The sequence below is a fragment of the Perkinsus marinus genome (genome assembly GCF_000006405.1).
Source record: "Perkinsus marinus ATCC 50983 genomic scaffold scf_1104296950438, whole genome shotgun sequence".
NCBI lineage: Eukaryota > Perkinsozoa > Perkinsida > Perkinsidae > Perkinsus > Perkinsus marinus.
The window spans coordinates 234-1,633 of record NW_003209595.1 but is presented as its reverse complement, the minus strand read 5'-3'; the positions used below and the strand labels follow the sequence as shown (position 1 = coordinate 1,633).

Below are 1,400 nucleotides of genomic sequence, written 5' to 3'. Positions count from 1 at the left end.
GATCTCCCAGCTCATCTCTCGTACGATGTCTAGGCTGTGCCGAACAGGGCATAACAGAGCGATTGCAGATTGGTGGTTGTAAAAGGTCACATGTATGCGTTGTGGAGGAACAGGGCACACTGCTGCTATGTGCCGCTCCCCTTCGAGAGCTGAGGCTGTGGCTAGGAAGCCAACAGCTGTGGAAGCGTCCGTTAAAAAGAAGCCATCTCCGACTACTTCGGCAGCGACGTGTGTTGAGGAATCTCCTGAGCAACGTGCACTTCCGGCAGATGAACAAGCGGCTCCGATAGCTGATCGTGGAGCCAATGAAGACGATGAGGAAAACTTTGATGTAGCTAATGCGGTTTCCACTAGTTGGTTGCACACTGTAATTGACAGTCCTTATGGTGCGGCTTTGACTGATCCTACTCTCTGTCATGGTACCTCCTTGTATACTGATGAACTTTCGAACCCATCTCCGTTGATCACAGACATACAGTTGTCACCTCGGAATAGTCATTTCAGTCGCTATGATTGCAGAGCACTAGTGGATACTGGAGCTGGTAGGAGCTTTATTCGATTCGATATGCTTAATAAACTACCGAATTCCTTCATCGTTGATCGTCGTGATGTTAATATAAGTGTTATGGTTGCTAACGCTGAGAAGTTCGTCTGTAAGCAAGCTGTGATGCTTGATGTTACTACCCCTCAGTTGACAAAGCCCATTTGGTTTCTTACTGTGAAGAGTCTATCCTTCCCCCTTATACTTGGACTTGATGCTATACGACGGCTCCAATTGTTGATTTTTGCTTCACCGGAGAAGATTCTCCTCAAGGCTGGCTTGACCGAGAAAGAGGTCGGCCGTTGTGCTGGCAACCAAGAGCTTGAAGTTGCTAGTACGAATAGAGGAGACATTTCTGTTTGAGGGGGATAGTATTTCTCACTTATCATCGTCTGCTCCATCACCGGTAGATCTCGCTGCTTCATTGACTAGTAATTCTGATGAGTCCGACTCTCTGTTTATCGGATTCACTAAAGATGACAACCATATTGATGAGAATGGTGAGAAGCAGTCAGTTCTGAGGTTTACGTATAAGGTTCCTTGGATAAAACGGCTTCCAAGGCCCTCTCGGGGTGACATCCGTAAGGCCATAGCTCGAGACGATGCTCTATCGGCTCGACTCAAGAAGTCGGGGCAGTATGAATCTTATGGTAAAGTCTTCGACTCTTATGTTGCAAAAGGCATTTTGGTAGAAGTAGATGAGGCTGAGTATGAGGAGGTTACTGGGATACTGAGTCACTTTCCTGTTGAAAGGGACAGTAGTCCTACGACCCCTTTGAGGCCAGCTCTGAATGGTTCGGTGTATCGGGGCGCGGTCGGTACTGGATTTCGCAATAAGAGAGAAGAGGATGCGGTGCTT

The 1,400-nt window shown here is 47.6% G+C and overlaps 1 protein-coding gene across 1 annotated transcript; it reads left to right on the top strand.

Moving 5' to 3' along the window:
• Positions 1-127: 127 nt before the first annotated feature.
• On the top strand, positions 128-904 carry Pmar_PMAR006309 (hypothetical protein; the record flags this gene model as incomplete). Its single annotated transcript, XM_002777962.1, has 1 exon — positions 128-904. One exon carries the CDS (start codon positions 128-130, stop codon positions 902-904), a length of 777 nt encoding a protein of 258 aa, XP_002778008.1.
• Between the last annotated feature and the right edge of the window lie 496 nt (positions 905-1,400).